This window comes from Canis aureus, chromosome 6 (assembly GCF_053574225.1).
Source record: "Canis aureus isolate CA01 chromosome 6, VMU_Caureus_v.1.0, whole genome shotgun sequence".
Lineage (NCBI taxonomy): Eukaryota > Metazoa > Chordata > Mammalia > Carnivora > Canidae > Canis > Canis aureus.
The window spans coordinates 17,080,536-17,100,545 of NC_135616.1; the positions used below are offsets into that span (position 1 = coordinate 17,080,536).

General features: G+C 39.4%; 1 protein-coding gene across 1 annotated transcript; it reads left to right on the forward strand.

Moving 5' to 3' along the window:
* Window positions 1–1,955: 1,955 nt before the first annotated feature.
* Window positions 1,956–17,546, forward strand: HRH4 (histamine receptor H4). Its single transcript, XM_077899704.1, has 3 exons — window positions 1,956–2,240; window positions 8,785–8,948; window positions 14,648–17,546. Exons 1-3 carry the CDS (start codon window positions 2,048–2,050, stop codon window positions 15,476–15,478), a joined length of 1,188 nt encoding a protein of 395 aa, XP_077755830.1. The 5' UTR covers window positions 1,956–2,047; the 3' UTR covers window positions 15,479–17,546.
* The last annotated feature ends 2,464 nt before the right edge of the window (window positions 17,547–20,010 follow it).

Consider the following 20,010-nt stretch of genomic DNA (forward strand, 5'->3'; position numbering starts at 1 on the left):
GACTTTTTGAATGTTAAAATCTATGATTATAAAACAGTCTTTGTGAATAGGTTCTACTGAATGGTGAGCTTGCCAATGAAGATTACTGATAACAGACAGTTGATAGATCTAATTTTTTAATTGAGAGAGAGAGAGAGTGAGTGAGAGACATCATGGGGAAGGGGCAGAGCGAGAGGGAGGGAGAGTCCCATGTGGACTCTGTGCTAAGCATGGAGCCCAATGTGGGGCTTGATGCAGAGCTTGACTTCATGTCCCCAAGTTTATGACCTGAACAGAAACCAAGAGTCGGTCACTTAATGGACTGAGCCACTAAGGTGCCTCAGGATTTATTCTTTTATATTTATTTTTATTTACAAAACTTACATTTTTAAAGTATCATAAATGCTTAAAAAAGAACAGTTAGGTATACATCAGGAGTGATAGAAAAGGAAATGATCTGCCACATAAGTTACAGTGATTTGACACCAGTAAATTTAAATAAATTCAAATAGAGTACCTAAAATGGAATTCTGAGCTACATATCTACCAAGTCTGTGGTTGAGTTGGCTCAACACAAGGCAAGAGAATGAAATGTAGCGCAATATGATTTGTCATTATTATTTTCCCCAAATGTTACCTACCTGACAGTCCACTTCTATGAAGGCAATTCCCCACAACCTAAGGCACAAAGCAAGATTTCTAAGTCTGTTAGATTGCTTTCTCTTCCCACATGAAATTACAAAAAATAGAATTAAGAATTCTGGAATTAAGAAATTACATTAAACTAGTGCTGCATTGCTTTTTTAACAGAAAGGCCTTCTAAGTTGACTAGGCATAAAAACTGGCTAGTTTTGAAAGGGACTTTGTAATTGTGGAAGAACGTACAAATTCCTAATACCTCTTGTTAGTGAATTAATAGTGAGTGAAATGTAAAGAAGAATAAAGATTAAGGAGAGTGACAAATGGGAAAAATAATTCAGATTTTTTTAAAGACTTTATTTATTCATAGAGACAGAGATTGAGAGAGAGAGAGAGAGAGAGAGAGAGAGAGACAGGCAGAGGGAGAAGCGGGCTCCATGCAGGGAGCCCGACGTGGGACTCGATTCCGAGTTTCCAGGATCATGCCCCGGGCTGCAGGCGGTGCTAAACCGCTGCGCCACTGGGGCTGCCCCTCATTCAGATTTTTAAAAAAGGTCATGATCATTAATTTTCATGCCATGAATGAAAAATAATAAAATCAACCTTAAGTCAAATCTCTCTATGTAATATGTATTTTATTTTTATCAGCTACATTTTTAAGAAATTACAAGAACCATCTTACACACAAGACTTCCAGCTTTGTGCAGTTAAAAAATATGTATTACATAGCAGCTGTGCAGCAGAGTCCTATCTGGTACTCCCTGACTCTGCACTTCATCTCCCCATTGCAAGTAATCTGCTGGGGGCTCCTCCTGGATGTCCCCTCTCTGCTCTGTGCCCTGGAAACTCACAAAAGACAGTAAGCAGGGGCAGCTGCACAGCTGATCTCATTTTCTCCCCCCCTTTTCTCAGGGATCACTGTCCTTCATTGCCTAATGTCCGGTGCTCTGACAACCATTGTTTCATATATTCTGCTCAGTTTTTTGGTTCTGTCAGATGGGATGGTGAATTCAGCCCCCGGTATCCCATCATGATCAGAAAAGAATCTTTAACTAGATCTATACCAGTTCAAAAAATAAGTCTCATTGGAGCCCAATTTCTTATCTATTTACTGAATCGATTATATTTCACATATATTATGTAATATTGCTCTATTAAGGGGAGGTAGTTAAATCACATTCAAATGTTTACACTAAAACATTTCACTATCTTTTGGAAACTACTTTTTCAGTGTCAGTTAAAGGGAAACTGTTATCACAAGATTGCTTTATCAAGAATCAGGAAGTACAATGAGATCAGCATTAGATCTTGAAAAATATTGTTATGAGTAGGAGACTATATATATTAGGTACCCGATTGGAAAACATACTTGCCAGAATTGTCTTCCTGGATTAATTTGCTCTATTGAGCTTCTTCATCATTTGATGTGATGTCAGCTACTAATGGAACAATTACTTTACCACTAAGTACTCGCATTACTCTAGCATTTTTAATGAGCTTACTAGCTTTTGCTATAATGCTAGGAAATGCTGTGGTTATTCTAGCTTTTGTGGTGGACAAAAAGCTTAGACATCGAAGTAACTACTTTTTCCTTAATTTGGCCATTGCTGACTTCTTCGTTGGTAAGTTTCATGTCTTTATTTCAGATAATCTTTTCCAATAATAACTTCTTTCTAAAACCTTTAAATTAGCTTTTTTTCTTTTTAAAGATTTTATTTATTTATTCATGAGAGACACAGTCAGAGAGAGAGGCAGAGACACAGGCAAAGGGAGAAGCAAGCTCCATGTAGGGAGCCTGATGTGGCACTTGATCCCAGGTCTCCAGGACCACACCCTGGGCTGAAGATGGCACTAAACCACTGAGCCACCCGGGCTGCCCTAAATTAGCTTTAAAAAAAAAATAAGCTTCTGTTATTTCAAGGGACTGTATAGAATTGGGGATGTTAAAATAAAAAAGTTTAAGGATTAAAATTCTGAGGAGACTATATGCCACTTTAGGGGAATAGTATGTATGTGTAAATCAGGTTTGTAGGAGAATTTTCCTTGACAAAATTTATTTTCTTTTTAAAGAATAAAAATAAGTCCAGAATAGTTCTAAAATTGCTTTAGTCTAAGATTTATTTGTTTCTGGAGCTATTTTCCTTGTATATTTAGGTTTATAAGTATATGTAGAAATGTCAGCTGATAGTATTGCTTTATAGGAGCTTCTAGTATAATTTAACTTGTCGTGTCTATAGCTACATAAATGCTTTCATTTATTTTACAGTGAAAAAAACCCCTCATAAAATACTTCGTTGCCTGGAACATAGGGTTACTCAACAAATGTTAGTCCTCTTTTGATTTCTCTACAGATAGATGACAACTCAAACCAAGATCACAAATGATAGTAGATTACCTACCATGTGTAAGGACTGTTAAGTACTCAAGTATGATTAGAAAATGACATATACAGAAGACTAAGTTAATTTCTTTCTTTGGTAAGGTTTCAATGTAGGAGAGTGGATAAGAGAAGCTCACAAGTGACTGCAACAGTATAGAGTATGATACGAGAACCACAGGGACCCACCAAGTGCTATGGGCACTCAGAGGAGGGAGAAAGCACATCTGGTTAGTGGGTAGAAGCATCTGAAATGAACTTCAGAGGATGGGTAGAATTTCCATAGGCAGAGATGGAGAGGAGTATTCTAAGAATCAGCAAAGACATGCTGGTAGAAAATCATCGTGTCCATCTTCCTAAATGTGAGCTCCAGACAGGCTGTGTGGGATCAATAGGGGATGAAGCTGGAGTAGTTGGAATCTATATAATGAAGGCCCTTGAGTACTAGTGTGTCTGGACTGGAGGTTTTTCAACAGAAAATGTGAAGATCTGGATTTTTAAAGCAGAAGAGTGATCGGATGGATTGAGGCTTTACCTTGGAGGCATTAGCAGAGATGTGGCAGGTGGCAGAAGCCAGAGCAGGTGGCGGCTTGGCTTCGGAAACATTCCTGCAGCAATCTAGGCACAAGTCATATGATGAGGTTCTGAGCGACTGCGGGGAGTGTAGAAAGGAAGTTGGGGAGGCAGAGCTGCAAGGGTGGGGTTGGGCAGGAGATAAAGATTAAGTTCTAGGAACAAGAAAAGTATGGCATGATTTATAGGAATAGGGGGCATTAGGGAGGGCAGCTAATGCTTCTGATATTGTACTGATAAACGTCCTGGAGAAAACTTCTAGCTTTGAGAGATGGATGTGGAGTCACAGCATAGAAGGATCACAGATGAAGATGGTGAACCACATAGAAGTATTGAAAAAAAGCAAAAATCTCCCCATTTCTCTCCTCAATTCTGCCCCTTCAGGTAACCCACATTAACAACTTGAGGTAGATCCTTCCATATCATTTTCTATAATCACAGACACATGTATAACTATATGATTATATTTAATGTGAAGAGAATATTCGCTATAAATATACTTCTCCCTCTTTGCCTTCTTCACAGAATTGTACAGCTTTTAGATAATACCTAACACTTCAAGTTGATTATGTATTTTGACTAACTCAAATGGAGTGGCAGTAGGGAGGGATTGGGTAAAACTATACCCAACCACAAGAGCCTGAGGCCTGAAGCTTTTGAACAAAGATGGTACTAGATAAGCACAGAGGGTTTCCTGGTATGGCCCAATGGAAGCATCAGGGCAGCCCCACCAGCATGCGCTTGCACACCAAGGGAAATATCCCTGCTGGTGTAGTTATTCAACACTCCTGAGGGTCTCCCTCCATTGGCAGGTGGATGGGAAAAGGAATGGCTTTGCAGCTGATGACAGCAGACACAAGCCAGAATCTTTGTTAATCTGCCAGTCTCCTCCTTGATCTTTCCCTTTCCCCCTACCAGCTTCATCCAGAAGCCCACTTATTTAATAGTATTTGCCATGATGGTATAAGAAATTAGGACAGCCTCTGAGAACTTTCTGTAACAAGATTGGAGTTTGAGAGTTTGGTGTTGGGGCTGTTCTTTGTCCTTAGTCATGCTTAGCAGTGGGCTTTTTGGCTCTGAGCCTATAGGCTCATGATGGTGGTGCTGGGCCAGGGAAGAACTCAGGAGAACTTTCCTGTAGTTGTAAGGCAGAAATTCTTAGTTCTTTTGGTCAAGAGACCTTGATCTCCAGAACCACGTGGTGACAGCCTGGAGTATTGCATGTGCTAGGTATTGTGGGCTTTGGCCGAATGCCCTCTTCTCACAGGTTTCAGAACTGGCCTCTAATCGAAAATCTAAATTTGGGGCACTTGAGTAACTTTCCAGGCTGAATGTAATGTTTAGCAAAGACTTATTGAGAAGAAATTCCAGTACCAGCTACATTGATATAAATATATCTCATCTGCACACTCTTCCAGAAAAAAAAAATACTATCTCTATAAGCAGATATCTATAAAATTGGTATCACATGACTATGTTTCCATCTATGGGTTCCTTCTTCACATCTACACGTGTGTGGGCACCTAGGGCCTACATGACCATGTGACAGATGGCCAGGCAGGATCTGCAAGGACAGAGATGGTTGGGGCCAACAGAATCTGAACCGTATTTTAAGAGGTCAGAGTTTATCTTTAGTCCCTTCATGCCTCAGTTCAGGACTCTTCTCTGTTGGTTAGCTTGGGCTGCTACAACCAAATGCCTGTCTGAGTGATTTAACAGCAATCGACTTTCTCATGTTCTGGAGGCTGAGAAGTCCCAGAACAAAGTGCCAGCAGATTTGGTTCCTGGTGAGGGCTCTCTTCCTGATTTGCAGGCAGCTGCCTTCTCGATATGTTCTCATGTGGCCTTACCTTTGAGTGTGCATGGAGAGAGCGAGCAAGTAAGCTCTCTGGTGTTTCTTCTTATAAGGATACAAATGCTGTTGGATTAGGGCTCCATCCTTAAGACTCCTTTAACTTTACCTCCTTGTAGGCCCTATCTCCAAATGCAGCCACCCTGAGGGGTAGGGCTTCAACATGTGAATTTTGGGGGGACACAAACATTCAGTCCATAATACTCTCTATGCACTAACCATTGTCCACACATTCCCCTATTGACCCAAAGAATTCACTGGGGTTTTTAGCTCCCCACAACTTTTGATTGTCATTTTCTCATGGAAATTGTAGCTTCTTACCTGGTTTTGGAAAGAAGGGACAATGCCAGATAGTGGCAATTTTCAAGCAATTTGGGCTTCCCCATGCTCATTATCCAATGCTGGCTTATTTTGAAGTAGGCACTCTCTGAGGTACTGGGGGTATAACAGTGAAAATAGGGACAAAAACTCCCTGTCCTCATGGTGCTTCTATTTCTACTGGGCTGCTGCTGGTGGTGAGACATATAATAAATATAAATAAGTGAATAGGGATCCCTGGGTGGCGCAGCGGTTTGGCGCCTGCCTTTGGCCCAGGGCGCGATCCTGGGGACCCAGGATTGAATCCCACGTCGGGCTCTCGGTGCATGGAGCCTGCTTCTCTCTCTGCCTGTGTCTCTGCCTCTCTCTCTCTCCCTCTGTTACTATCATAAATAAATAAATTAAAAAAAAATAAGTGAATAAAATTATATAGCATTTTAGAGGGTGGTCATTGTTAGTGAGAAAAACAGCAGGGAAGAGGGAGAGAAAGGGTGCTGGAGATGGAGTTTGCCATTTAAATGCCAGGGGTGGGGCTCACTGGTTAGGACACATCAGAGTGAATAAGAAGGAGCTCTAAAGGAAGAGCATTTCTTGCTGGGGCAAGTGCAAGGATCTGAGGGGTGAGTGTGCAGTGTATCTGAGGCAGGAGGATCTGGAGTGGAGGGAGTGAGGGGCAGAGGGAGTAGCAGGAGGTTAGACGGAAAGGCGGGGAGCAGGCTGGGGTGAGCAAATGGCCTGAGGTTTCACAGGGCTTTTCTTCTCATCCTTCTTTTTTCTGCTCTGTTCTCCTTCTTCCTTCACTTCCTTGTTTTTATTTCTTCACTGCCTTCTCTTAATATAGTTTGTTTTCCCTCACTTCCCACCCCCTAACCCACTTAAACTGTCATGCTAAAGGTACATTGCTGTTTTCAAGAAACTGACTCTTAGTTTTGCTTATCAAGTCAATCTGACTCAGAAGCATGATTCCAGAGTGGCAGTTATAGACACACTTCGGAGTGGGCATATCCTAGAAATAGCAATGATTCAGTTTTTGAAACTGCTTTGGAATTAGCCACAAACATTGCCATCACTCAACAAGACGGAGGATCTAAGCATGACATTTGTGCCAAAATATTATGTAGAACATGAGGTGACAGCAGGGTTTTATTAAAGCCAGAGGATTGGCTATTTGAAACTGCTGTCTCAAGCAGCTCCTGAAGTTTTGAACACACCCAAACACACCCTTCCTCTTTCATCTAATTCAGAAAATGTGTGGACAAGATTACTGAACTCACACCCTCCCTTTAACATTGAAAGAGACAGTGTGTCTGTAATGCAAATGATTATTGGCCATTGTACTTTTTGTCATTCTGTGGAGGAAATAAGCATGTGTGTGTGGAAAATACTCATCTTGGGAATATTGGAAGCCACAACTCTGGACCAAAATAGGATACATATCTCTGTTTTGAAGATACTTTGATTTATCTCAGGTGATTTATCTTAGGTACTTTGATTTATCTCATTTACCTATTTTATACCATAGGTGTGTGTATGCATGCATGCACACACCCCTTTGAGATGGAAGGCCCCATAAATAAGATTGGTTATCATTAAAAATATAATCAAGGCATGAAACAAGCAGGCAAATTGAACTACATATAAGAACTGACCACAAAACTCTTCCATCTCGATGATGCTTTGTCTCTCATCTTTGTATGTGAACTTAGGTATAGAAAACTAAATTCTGCATTCCCTTTCACTGGTGCTGAAACCACACCATTATATCCTCATGTCATCTGGTTTTGGGAGAATGCAGGGTTTCCTTCATCCTTCTCCTTTCTTTTGCCTTTACTATTGTTCATCATCGGTTAATTTGATTTTCAAATGAAAATAGGACATCTTGTCAAGTGCCTGATAAAATATGAAGTTTCTCACTGAGCTTCCTTCCTCTTGATAGATTATATTCTTAGTGAGTGGTGTCACTTGTCTGAAATGTCATCACAATGAAAAATTCCAACAAAGCTAAAGGAAAGGGAGCCCAGTTTAGTCATTTTTCATAATTAAGCAATTTTTGTGCAGAGCTGAACCACTTACATATTTGTTCACTCAGTGAAGTGCAGTGGTTAAAGTTGGGAGTTCTGAAATCACACTGCTTGGCTTCAAAGCCAATCTTCTGTTTACTAGTGGAGTGGACCTTGGGCAATTATGTCTTCATCTTGAGCTATAAGTTCTTTATCAGCGACATCACCATGGTTTCTACCTCAGACAGTTTCTATGAACATTAAATGAGATGATATATGCAGCAGACATAGCATGATGTCTGGCATATGGTAACTGCACAATACATATCAACTATTACTAACTTATTTAAGTTAAATGTATCAGCCATTGGTCAGCTCTCAGTGTTGTGAAAAACGCAAAGATCAATTTACAACTGAGGTCCCATCTCTCAGGAGAAATACGTGAAAAGATGACAGAGATCCAAAATAGAATGTATTTGTACATGAGAGAGGGAGCGAAGAGCAAAGTGTCAGCACAGTGCAGGTGACAGAGGGGTAACTTCTGGCAAGGAAGTTCTGAGAAAGATGACAAGTCATTTTTGTGAACTGAATGAAGAATGAGATGGAAGTAAATAGACTTTTCAGTAGAAGAGAGGAAGATATTCTAGGAAGAAAGAGTGCTGTTGCCAAAGGACATGTGAAACTGTGGGCTGTGTTTGGGGGAAGGCTGGCCCATTCTGTCTGGGTTGGATCATGAACATAAAGATGACTTGTGCTGTATATGGCTGGAGATGCAGATTGAGACCTGAGCTTAATTTGGAAAGTAATAAAGAAACGTATGATATTTATAACAGCCATTGCAAAAATAGTATTTAAGAAAGAAAATAGTATATAAGGAATGTGTAGATAATCAGTCTTGAGTTTGTTAATGAAACACCATGAATTTCTAAATTATAATCAAGACAGTTTTAGTCAGTTCAGGTATGTCATTGTGTTGTATGCCTATGCCTCTTTGTATTCATTGATACATGCTTTTTTTTTTTTTTGCCTTATTTTTCCTTGTACAGGTATGATCTCCATTCCTTTGTACATCCCTCACACTCTGTTTGATTGGGACTTTGGAAATAAACTCTGTGCATTTTGGCTCATTGCCGACTATCTTTTGTGTACAACATCGGTGTATAACATTGTTCTCATCAGCTATGATCGATACCAGTCAGTCTCGAATGCTGTAAGTGAAAACATTAATTTACCTTCTTTAGAAGATTATGTACTTACACATTTAGGGTCCAAAAGGAAAACCTTTTTGCGTGTAATTTTTTTGTTTAGTTGGCAAACCTTTGAGGATCCTGATTATCCTTCTGTTATTTGGCACTAAGTTTTCATTGACCCTTAGAGAACAATTTCTGTGTATGATTTGGCTAAGTTATTCACTCCTCTATATACCACTCAAGTGGAAAGACATAAAAAAAAGAATCCAAGGCAAGTTTTCAGAAGTGGTAGACTGAGTCCACAGTAGATTGGATATACATGAGAGTCACAGTAGGCTTATCAGTTCCATTCCTTACACAAACTAAGACATGAAGATTTTCTTCAGGTGGAACCTGGTGAGCAAGCAGAAAGATGCCCAGACTTTTTTTTTTTTTTAAAGATTTTATTTGCTCATTCATGAGAGACACACAGAGAGAGGTAGAGACACAGGCAGAGGGATAAGCAGGGTCCCTGTGAGGAGCACCATGTGGGACTTGATCCTGGGACCCTGGGATCACAACCTGAGCCAAAGGCAGATGCGCAACCACTGAGCCACCCAGGCATTCCGATGCCCAGACTTTTGAATGTCGTGAGAAAATAGCCAAAGGAAAAAAGAATATACAGAGAAGCTATAGGTCAGATAGTGGGACCAGCCTGGAAGATCAAGTCCCAAAGCCTGTGTAGGATCCATGCCAAGAAAGTCTGAAATGACGTAAGATTTGGAATAGCAAATGCTAAATTTATTAGCAATAGAACAAGGGGAAATACAAGGCAGATGCAAGTAAAGACAGAGGGTGACAGGAGTATAGCAATACAGAGCAGTAATCTGAAGTCTTTGAGACCTAGATAGGAAACCTCCTTCACTCCCCTCAAATCTTTAGGGGATACTACTGTGTGATTTTGCTAAGTGCTGGGATAAGTCTCCACTTTTGAGGAGCACAACAGGCTAATGTGGAGAAAGATCTAAAAACAGATGGGTTCGGTAGAGTAGACTAAGTGCCATGTTGGAAGTATTGGGAGGACAGTGACAGCTCTGACTTGGGAGGGCTGCACAGCTTGGAGCAGACAAGGGTATATTGCGTAAGGCAAGGATCAACTGCAGTAACAAAGATGAGGCTCAAACAAGATTGAAATTTCTTTTTCTCTCACAGAACATTCCAGGAAAGCCTCTGCTCAGAAAATCATCTAGGAACCTAAGCTAACAGGGTGGCTCTGCACCTTCTAGGGCAGGGGTCAGCAAACTTTTGTTATAAAGGAACCTACGGTCTCTGTTGCAACTGCTCAAATCTACCATTATGGCACAAAAAGAGCCATACATAGTATGTTAAAAAAAAATAAAAGGGAATGATTCATTCATTGTGTTCCAATGAAAATTGATCTAAACAGGTGGTGGGCCACATTTGTTTCATAGACACTAGTTCACTGATCCCTGCTCTAGGTCATTATTCTGCTCTTGACCATTATTCTCCATGGTCAAAGTCAGGTTGCTGTCATTCCAGGTTCTAGAAAGGATGAGCAAAGGGTAAGGGTAAGGGATTTTCTTTTAACCAAGTGGTGCAGAATCATACAATCATTTCCACTCACATTTTATTGGTGACATTTAGTCATATGGTCTCACATCTCATTACAAGAAAAGCTGGGAAATGTGGTCTCTAGCTGAGCTGCCATATTGTCAGGAAGAAGAGGAGAATGAATGTGTCGGTCCAGACACTTGGCATCAGGTACTTCATGGCCCACTGCAATTTGTAGCACCCAAACTCTGGAGAGAGTACAGATTAGCTTGGATGAGCAATTCAGATGCCTCTAAGCTCATGGTTTTCTAATTGCAGGTTGTGATCCACATGGTTTTCCATTGCAGGCTGTTGAGTTATGAAGTCAGTTCATGGATTGTGGCAGCTTTTTTTTTTTTTTTTTTAAAGAAAAAATAGAGAAAAAAACCCATAGTAAAACAGAACTAAAAAATAGAGTATAAAATATCAGAGTGTCTTTTACATAATAAATGTAGGTATTATTTTATGAGTGCTTCTGTCTGTGCACTTAGTTATGATACAAAATGTATTTCTTTTTTTTTAAATTTTTATTTATTTATGATAGTCACAGAGAGAGAGAGAGAGAGAGAGAGGGGCAGAGACATAGGCAGAGGGAGAAGAAGGCTCCATGCACCGGGAGCCCGATGTGGGATTTGATCCCGGGTCTCCAGGATCGCGCCCTGGGCCAAAGGCCCGCGCCAAACCGCTGTGCCACCCAGGGATCCCTATTTCTTAAAAAATAAAATAATATAATGTATTTCTTAGTTTGAGTCCATCAGAATGTTCAAAAGTGCTTTAATTCATAATATTTCCGATTTATACTTAAACATTTCCCTTTTTTTTCTGAGTTAATATTTCTTTTTAGTCTTCACTGGATGTTCCTAGTTAATGTTCACTAGGACATCCCTTTGCTGGATGTTCAAGCTCTTGAGTCTATCTTGGGTTTGTGCAAAGGCAAGGGACACTTTGTATAGTTAGGACAAGTGTTAGAAGTCACAGAGACATGAAGACTGAGGTATAGAGAGAAAATGAGTGGGTTTGTTTCCTAGTCTTGCCTTAAGGAATTCCCCTGGCCATGTAGGTTCTAATTTGATGAGGCCTGGGTCAGCCAGATCTAAGATCTTTAGTACATAGCACAGAGTCAAATGTGTAACAAGAGCTCCACATACCAGTGTGTGGATGTTTGCAAGGGATACACAGGTAGCTCTTGTATCTCTGTTGGCTAATAGTTCAAATATAGCCATGTGAGCCAGGAAGCCCTCAAAGACCACTGGAGCTCATAGGAAGTAGTTATGGGGAAGCTGAGTTCTTGTTGTAGTTCAAAGTGGAGGAGACAATATGGGAAGGCAGGTTGTGGGCTAGGCCTGAGAAGTGGAAATCTGACAATAATTCAGAAAAGGAAGGCCCAGTGCAGATGGCAGTGCATGACTACAGTGCTCAGACACATTTTCTGGAGGGGCAGATTTCTGTGTGGCTGAAACAAGAGTGGATGCAGGAAAGTAGAACAGTGTAGTTGGAAGGAGTGGGGATTAAAATGCGTGTAGAATTAAGATGGTAAGTGGAGAGTATTTATTTATTTACTTATTTTTTACCTGAAGATGAAGAAGGAAGCTTAACAGTAAAATCAAGACCATGAAAATATTGTTGCTGGGGGCTGGCTAGTTTCCTAGGACTGCTGTAATCAAGTATTGCACACTGGATGGCTTAAGACCATAGACATTTATTATCCGGAATACATTTAATGTTTGGAGACCTGAAGTCCAAAATCAAAGTGTAGGCAGGGCAATGCTCTCTCTGCTGCTGGTTCCATGCCTTTCTCTTAGCTTCTAATATTACCAGCCATCTTGGCATTCCTTGGCGGTCCTTGGCTCGTATGTGTCACTCCAGTCTCTGCTTCCATTGATACAGTGTTCTCCCTGTGTGTCTGTGCCTTTTTTATAAGGACACTAGTCATATTCGATTAGGGCTCACCCTAATTAAATATGACCTCATCTTAACTTGATTATATCTGCAAAGAGGTCATACACACAGGTACCAGGTCTTAGGACTCCAATGTATCTCTTTGGAGGACACATTTCAACCTGCAACAGGTGCTTAGAATGGCTCTGCAATCTCATCTCATTATTAACACCAGCAAGTTCTGGGGGCTGCTCTGCCTTATAAAAGAAACTTGATTGACCGAATGTTTGGATATCTTATTGGGGTGGGTAGGGAAGCAGGATAAGAGGCAATATCCTGAACAATGAACATATTCTGTCATGGGTGAGGACTGGGCCATTGATTGATATCAGGAAGGCCACTCCAACTGGCTTGGACCTGGATTCAAGCAATGCTTGAGCTATCTATCAAAAATGCTACCCAGAGATGAAGAGATGGGCATTGTCCTTTCAATTCCCTTGGATGTCCATTATCCCATTTGACCTTATGCATAATAGAAAAGAGATCACTTTCCAGCATATTGCATCACATCATTACAAAGGCTGAACAGAGCAATTAAAAAACTAAATGCAGTTTTATGACCATCTGGGTATTGTTACCATCTTCATAATCATTAGATTTAGTGCAAGAGATATATTAATTAGTGGCATGAGAAGCAGAAGGTAAAAAAGTGTATTGTGTATGGGAACTTGTGGTCAGCACCATATGCATTTTAGCTTAGCCTCAGAAATATCAGTAATTTGAAAAAAAAAAAACCACTTCCCTGCAGTTTTTAAAAATAACTTTTCTTTCTTCTTCTTCTTCTTCTTCTTCTTCTTCTTCTTCTTCTTCTTCTTCTTCTTCTTCTTCTTCTTCTTCTTCTTCTTCTTCTTTTTTTTAAGTCTGCTTCTTCTTACCTCCAGCCAATTGGTGAGCCCTTCCCAGCCTGCACAATCCATCAAAGAAAGACAGTGCTGGGCATTGTTGTACCTTTTTAATAGAAATGAGAAAACACACCATAGCATGAAATTTAGAGACTTGTAGAGAAAATAATACATAAGCAACAGTGGAAAGAGAGGCATGTTTCAGTTTCATGGGGGAAATCATTTCCTTTCCCTTGAGTGAGGAAATCAGAGAAATATAGAACATATGAGCTGGAAGGAACTTACTGATCTAAAAAAAAGCTTAGGAAGGTTGTTCCAGGTCCCCTTAAAAAAATTCTTGGTTAATGTGTTTATGTGACCTTTCAGATTTCTTATAGAAAATATTTTTAAAGATTTCAGGATCTATCAAAGATCATGGGCCCTGAGAACTGAGAGCAATCCTTACTCATAGAACCTCATTTTCCCTTATAGTAGTTAGTCTTTATGACCAAGCAGACCTAGAGCATTCTTCATCCTTTAAAAAAGACTGTGGTCCTTGCCACAGCCATGTCTCTCCTAGTGGCTGGCCACCACAGCTTTGGCACCATTTTTGTCAAGTGGAAATGTTTATAGAAAGAAATGATTTGGTAATGCTCAGTAACATTCTATTATTTCTCCATAGCAGCTTTAGACTTTGTGTGTGTGTGTGTGGGTGTTCATCTCCTTGGGAGTGATGTAAGAATTCTCTTTTTGACACCACCTTGAAGTCTCTGGATAAACTACAGAGTAGATTCTTCCTAAATATCAGAATCAAAAAAGCCAGTGGCATTCAAACTTGTTTGACTGTGACCACAGAGGGAAACCATTTGATAGGGGGTTCAGTGCATGTGTTTCTCTCTCTCTATGTATATCTACATTCCCAAAGCAAAAGTTTCATCAAACAATACAAACTCATCTAATTGTGAAGCATTCTGACATTGACTGCTCTACTTCATTAAAAGAAAAATTCTGATCATGATCCAGCTGGCAGATTGAGAAACATTGTGAAAAGGGGCACCCAGTTTCAGTTGTTCCACCATTCAGATTAGTATCTGTAGAGTAGGAAACATTGCATTCTTATTTTAGATATTGATCTTAACATTTTCTAGAGGGCCAGAGGTTTAATAGATTCCTTCTGGTAGGTCGCTAAGAAAGTCTGCACCTTGGACCAAGCTCTACTGAACCCTCTGTCCTGGCCCATATCATGTTATCCAGGGCTAGGTAACTTCCCTACCTCTTGCATAGCACTGAAACTTCTGAGGGCCTATGATATGCCTTATGCAACCAACATATGTTCATTATATTGAAACAATTTATTTGGTCTCTTTTAGGTTTCTTACAGAGCTCAACACACTGGGATCTTGAAGATTGTGTCTCTGATGGTGGCAGTCTGGGTGCTAGCCTTCTTAGTGCATGGGCCAATCATTCTAGTTTCAGAGTCTTGGAAGAATTCCAGTTTCGGAGTCGTGGAGGAGAAGGATTGTGAACCTGGATTCTTTACCAGGTGGTACATCCTCGCCATCTCGTCATTCTTTGAATTCCTTGTCCCAGTCTTCTCGGTGGCCTATTTCAACATGTACATATACTGGAGCCTGTGGAAGCGTGGCAATCTCAGTCGGTGGCAAAGCCAGCCCACACTCACTTCTGTCTCTTCCAGTAACTGTGGATCCTTACTTAGGGGTGGACTGTTTTCAAGAACATCTCTTTCTGAACAGAAGGAAACAGCACCATCTGTTCCTTTGAAAAGACATGAAAGAAAGAGCAATCTTTTGCTTTCTTTAAGAGCCCAGATGAATAGCAGTATAATTACTTCCAAAATGGCTTCCCTCACCCATTCTGATTCCCTGTGTCTTCACCAAAGGGAACATATTGAACTGCTTAGAGCCAGGAAATTAGCCAAGTCACTGGCCATTCTCCTAGGTGTTTTTGCCGTTTGCTGGGCTCCCTATTCTTTGTTCACCATCATTCGCTCAATTTACCCACTAGAACAGCGTCCTCAAATAGTTGGGTACGAAATCACGTTTTGGCTTCAATGGCTCAATTCCTTTGTCAATCCTTTTTTGTATCCATTGTGTCACAAGCATTTCCAGAAGGCTTTCTTGAAAATATTTCATATGAAAAAGCCGTCCATACCATCACAGAATCGGTCAGTGTCCTCTTAAAGATAATTTTATCATTGACAAAAATTTTAGTCTTAATCTCACCTACATGAATTTGATCTGGCTTTCATTTTAATTTCTTCCCTTTCTATGCTACCAGGAAAGTCCATAAAATTGTAACACTTGAAAGTTTTTTAAAAAATTGGAGCCTGGAAGTCAAGGGAAAATTATTCCGGTGAATAATAATAGTACAATTAGAAATAGATGACAATGTTTTTGTAAACTCCTAGCCACAAATGCACTGTACTTTTCTGACTCATTGCCTCTTCCTTAGCTTTAAGATCTTTTCTTTTTTTAAAGATTTTTTATTTATTTATTCATGAGACACACACACACACACACAGAGGCAGAGACAGAGACAGAGACAGAGACAGAGGGAGAAGCAGGCTCCATGCAGGGAGCCTGATGTGGGACTTGATCCCAAAACTCCAGGATCACGTCCTGGGCCAAAAGCAGACAATAAACTGCTGAGCCACCCAGGGATTCCCCAGCTTTTAGATCTCGATACAGCATTCATTGTGAAAGTTAAGAGTTCTTGTTTTCTTTCAACAATCAGTGTTTGCTATAGTCTCCAGTGAATTTCACTTTTTATTTTATAATGATGAAAACTTGTCAAGTTTTTAAATAATTTTTTCCTAAAGTATACAATAGGAAAAGGGGCTCTATTGCTTTCTCGCTGAAGGTGGACAACTCTATTATGATCAGTGGGCAGACGTGTTGGGGCTTGAGTTGTCAGAAGCAGGGAGTGAGGCTGTGCCCAGACGGAAAAGTGGAAGGTATGTGTACTTCTGGACTCTATTCCTGATCCCAGAAAAGAAGGAAATGTGGGGTGGGAAGGGCAGGTAACTGCAGCTCTCAAAGGTCCTCAGTGCAGTTATTTGGGAGGCTCAGTGATTACTGGTGGAGAGAGTAAGCGGCAGACAAGATTACCATCTGGTTGAAAGGACAGCTTTCCTTTTTTTTCCTTCCTGCCCTCTTCTTCCAACTTCCATGTTGGCTAAAACCTCTGTGAGAAAATATGGAAGAAAAAGAAAGGCTAAGAGATAACAAAAAAGATCATGTGATTAAACCTGAGGTACCTGGTATAACATTCACAGAACTACTGGATGTCAGTAATTATTAATAAAATATACCTTCTGTATTTATTTGATGTCTTTAGTATATGTGCAGAGCTCAAGTGGTTCCTTTATATGCAGTTTGTGTTGATTATATTCTGCCGATGAGTCACATTTTCTTAGTCTGGTGACATTTCATTCTTTTTGTCATTATTAATTTTTCTTCTTCTTCCCCTCCTCCACTTGCTTCCCCTCCTTCTTGTGTTCTTGCCTGCTTTGTCATAACATTGCATTTGGATTTCATGGTTAATTTCATCTCTCACATAAGGTTTTATTAGTGTTTCTTTTGTAAGTTCTCAGAATTCCTATATGGTTTAGTCATTTTCATATTTTTTGGACCTTTGAAACCTTGGTTAATTTCAAACACTAAAATGTGAAAATCCTGTAAGTACATTAATGATTAGATATGCCCATAATTTTTATATATACTTATGCCTTGCATGTAGTCTAAAATAGGAGATACACATTGAACATTTAATAGTAATCTTGAAAATTTGAGAAATAAACCCTTGTAAATATGCAGGTTTTTATAAAGTCACTTGTCAGCTATTGTTTTTGACATTTAAAAATTAGGAGTTGTGGATTTCATTCATTTCATATGAATGCTGGAGGCTTGAATGTTCATTGAATGGTGAGGCCCTATGAAAATGTTTTCTGGTTGAACCCTAGCAGAAACATGCCTAAATATTCATATGTATTTTCTAAAATATAGAAAATATAATATATATTGTATTTCATTAAAAAATGTCATCACTATAAAACACAATACTGTTGCCTTAGTTATCACTATAAAAGAAAACGCAGCAAATTGTCTATGAAAAATTACTTAAAAAAAACATTGTTAGGAAGTCCCATTCTATTTTAAAATTGTTGAGAGGTGAGCAATATATGTCTTGGAAGTGATGAAGTATGATACATTTATGATGAATGAACAGAATAAGGCTAATCCTTTGTGAAATGAGAATTTGACTAAATAAATACTTTTTTATGACATTCATGTATTCATTCAACAAACATTTTTTAGGGGTCTATTATGTGTTAGCTACTTATTGTAAAGATGCCTGTGAACCTTGCTGATTTAGATTCCTTGGGGTAGAAATTTTACTTTGGGGTTCTCTTACTGTGATAGCACCCTATAGGTACTCAGTGAATATTTATTGAAGGCATGCATTAGGCATTTTTGTACAAATGAAATATAAATCCTAGATTTAAAATCCAAACCTTTAAAATTTGCCCTGGAGGAACTTTAAAATATGTTTTTCATTATAAGAAAAGTAATATGTATTAATCATAAAAAGAAAAAACAATAATAAAATAATTCCTATACCCAAGAAACAATCATAATTATTAGTTTGGTGTAGGTATTTCTAGGGGAATTATATATATAATTCCATTTTGTAGAAACACGTGTTTATAAGTCTAAACTTCATACAATCTCCTCGGTTAAATTTTGCCCTAAAATGAAGGCTCTTATTCTAGTATGGTAATCACTGTCTCTCTCCCACAAATGGATCTGGCTTATAAATACTTATTAAATTTTAAATAAAAAAAATACTTCATTTCAAATTGATTTAAATTCTTCAATACTTAATTTAAGTATTTTTATTTTTATTAAATTTTATGTATTTTTAAATACATATTTAAAAAATTTAAAATACTTACTAGCTCATTTTAAATTTAGGCCAACACCACTGGTATCATTGTCAGAACATTCCTTAGACTGTTGGTTCCTAAGTATTGGCTTCAGTTGGCCTGTTTAGAAATAGATTCAAGAAGAGTGAAGACAGAGTTAGGGATATACATGCCACGTATGACACACTTCAGGCCTAGTCTTTTTAGAATCATGAGGGCTTTGATGTGAATAACAGAATAATCATAACTGTTTTATAGAAGTGCTTTTTGTGGCTGTTTGGTAACTACTCTCTTGTAGCAAGGATCTTGGCATTTAAAGAGATTGTTTTTCACATTATAATTTCAGAAAAAGAAATTCTAGCATACAAAATGAACTTTTTGTTTTAATGATTATTACCAGTCAGGGTTGAGTCAAGAAAACAGAAGCCATGTTCATTATTTCAAACAGAAGGAATTTTATTTATTTTTTTTTTAAAGATTTACTTATTTATTCATGAGAGACACACACACACACACACAGAAGCAGAGACATAGGCAGAGGGAGAAGCAGGCTTTTTGCAGGAGCCTGATGTGGGACTCAATTCTGGATCCCAGGATCACAACCTGAGCCGAAGGCAGCCACCCAACCACTGAGCCACCCAGGTGTCCCTAAACAGAAGGAATTTAATACACAGAATTGGGTAAATACAGGTTATTGGAAAGCTAAACGAGGAGGAAGTAGATGTCCACAAAGCCAAGACATAATAACTTAAACGAGCAAGAAGTATATGCCAACAGAGCCCGGACATAATAGCTTAAAAGAACAACTACCATCTTTGAGAAGTTGGAAAGAAATGAAAGAGAATCAAAGAGAATCTGAGATCCCAGAGGACCAATGCTTGGAGCTCTGACTGGTGCCTCATGCCCAATAGTTAAGGCTTGGACAGCCCAAGGGGTGGGGCCAGCTGGTGCTCAGAGTTCATGGGGGTAGGGCTGGATACTTACTTTCATTTGTCATCTCCAGTTACCTGTGGTTCCCTTCGGCATGGGAATTGCAACTTCTGCTCTATAGGTAAAATGGAAGAGTGATTTGTGAAGTAAGTTTAGTGAGTACCCAAAAAGGACAAACATGGCCTTTTCTATTTGAAATCTTACATTTTGGGGCTCTTTCACTTGGATTCCTTAGGTTACAAGTGACAGAAACACAATGCGAACCATCTGGGCCAGTGTCAGCATCTTGGTTCCCAAAGAGCAGAAAGACAATGATGGTAGAGAGTTCAGTGACTCTGTGACAATTTCATTTTGTATGGTGGCTTCTCTACAAGGCTGGGATAATGAAAGCTCATGTTTTTGATCAGCTAGAGAAAGGGCCTCTCCTAGTAATGATGAGAAAAAAAATATTGGAAAATATTAATTGGGTGCCATGGTTATCTTGTGTTAATAACTTGGGACCAGTCCCTGCAGCAAGGAGTAGATACTAGTACTGTCCTCCTGGGTTGGTTCCTTCTTCAGACTAATGTCTGTGGCAGGGAGATAGGGTAAGCCCATTCAAACTATGTGATCTGGAGAGGGAGAAACAGTTTCCTTAAATAAAAAGAGGTATGGGTACCAAAAGAAGAGGGTAGAGATAATAAAAGTTTACTCCAAGGGCTATTAAAAAATTGGGGGTGTCGTGAAGGTCTGATTGTCTTCCCTTTACATGTGTAAGCCTGCCCAAATGGAGACAATTTTCTATCCCATCCTGTATCCTCACCCTTTGCAATGTGACTTTGCAGTTCTTCTTATTAAGAGGGACTTGCTGTGGCCAAT